Source organism: Pundamilia nyererei, unplaced genomic scaffold (genome assembly GCF_000239375.1).
Source record: "Pundamilia nyererei isolate P.nyererei 1_Seehausen unplaced genomic scaffold, PunNye1.0 scaffold00255, whole genome shotgun sequence".
Lineage (NCBI taxonomy): Eukaryota > Metazoa > Chordata > Actinopteri > Cichliformes > Cichlidae > Pundamilia > Pundamilia nyererei.
Window position 1 is genome coordinate 775527 of NW_005187656.1, and position 1844 is coordinate 777370.

General features: G+C 40.9%; 1 protein-coding gene across 1 annotated transcript in view; it reads left to right on the top strand.

The window, feature by feature from the left end:
- Positions 1-1838, top strand: part of pla2g6 (phospholipase A2, group VI (cytosolic, calcium-independent)) — a gene marked incomplete at its 3' end in the record, with an annotated part of 10062 nt that extends 8224 nt beyond the window's left edge. The window contains exons 9-10 of the mRNA XM_005749825.1: positions 814-904; positions 1737-1838. Of these exons, the coding sequence (XP_005749882.1) occupies positions 814-904; positions 1737-1838 (193 nt within the window). The remainder of the gene's footprint in view (positions 1-813; positions 905-1736) is intronic.
- Positions 1839-1844: the final 6 nt, after the last annotated feature.

Consider the following 1844-nt stretch of genomic DNA (forward strand, 5'->3'; position numbering starts at 1 on the left):
CTGGGGCAGACTGACAGAAGCGAGGCTGCCATATCGCACCATCGGCCCCTCTGGCCAACACCAGTAGGCGGTAGGGTAAAGTGTCTTGCCCAAGGACACAACGACCAGGACAGAGAGCCCGGGGATCGAACCGGCGACCTTCTGGTTACAGATACGCTTCCCAACCCCCTGAGCTACGGTGGCCCCCCCCAAAAAAGACATTTAACCCTTTAAGCCTGAACCATAAAATAATTGCCAGAAATGTTTTTAATGGAGTGTTTATTGAGCCTTCTGACAAATTAAAAAAATATGTAAATTAGAATAGTTGATTTTTAATTGTATCATATTTGTTACATTGTGCGTTATTTGCAATTTCATCCTTAAAAATGTAATGCACAATTTTTTTAGGGGTTCTTTGGGGAGAATAAAAATGACTGTAATGTAAAAATCTCAAAAACTCATAAAAACCACATGTATATAATATGATAGGGGATCAGTTAAGGGGTTAAATGATACAAACACAGTCTTCAAAGACTACTCTTAAATCTTTTTAAAAGGCAGGTAATGAGCTGTGAAAAAATTAGGACCCAGTAGAATTAAAATTTTCTGTAAAAGGTGAGCTGCATGGTGTGATGAGCTCCTCAACACTTCCCAAAAGCAGCAGACTGTGGCAGAGTGTGTGTGGTGATGGTTTTTACAGTAGTGACACCACCAGTAAATGCTTCCTCCACAAAATCCTGGTGACCCTGTTTTTTCCTAGTTTAGTTTAGTTTATGCACAAATGTGATGTCATGTTCTGCCCCTGTACCAACAGCTGTTGTGATTGGCTTTTAGGATTTGAGGACATCTTGTATGTGGGGGCTGCAGTGGGTGCAATGAGCAGAGGCATATCTGAAATAGACGGCCCCCAAATGGAAACGAGAAAGTGAGTATAACATATCACGCGCCTTTATTGCCACTACTTACCCATAATCAAAGCACACACAGAAGGTTGTAGGCAAACACTGAATATATAAGACAGACATGGCCGTTGTGACTTTACCTACAGTTATCATAGTTCTGTATAGTTACTGTGCTGTAACAAAGACACATATTTACCTACAGCACAGTAACTATGTGTCGTCTTTTCAAAGTGGATGTGACGGTAACAGGTGGATGTGATATTCCTCATACTTCATCCTAAATCATACTCTGCTTTATCTATACTGTCTGTTTAACTCTAAGTGGGACCATCATTTATAAAATAATCATATTGTGTTCAGATTGAGATACACATGCACACTGACAGTGTGACTGTGGCCATAAACTCACCATGAAAGTGTTTCTAAAACCACTTTAATACAAATGTAATATTAATAATTCATATTATTGTAAAGTGTATAACTGATACACCCACAGCTCACTTTTAGAAAGAATCCAGTCTTACGGCACTTCTGCTGTTCTGTGCTGCACAATAATAGGTTTCACAGTGTAGTAATGCCATTGTTCAGTATGCACTGAAGCCTCTGCCCTCCATGATTTCTTTACCATTTGTGGGCTTTGACCTGCATGCGTTTAAGTTCTTTCTCTCCAGGTTTACTTTGCTTTGCTTTATTTTGCTGTTCTGTGTGTTGTGATGTTTGGTTTTGCTGGTCACATGACTCTTTTCAGTAAACTCTGTTTCGAGGATTCTGCTCTGTTCCAGAGGATCTAAAAAGTTGGATATGCAAGTGATTGGCTGGATAAAATTCATCATATTGGTCTTGGCCATCCGACAGGATGGACAGTCTGCTGTGTCTTGATGGTGGCGGTATTAAAGGCCTGGTGCTGATCCAGATGCTGATCGCTCTGGAGAAGGAGGCGGGCAGACCCACCAGAGAGCTCTT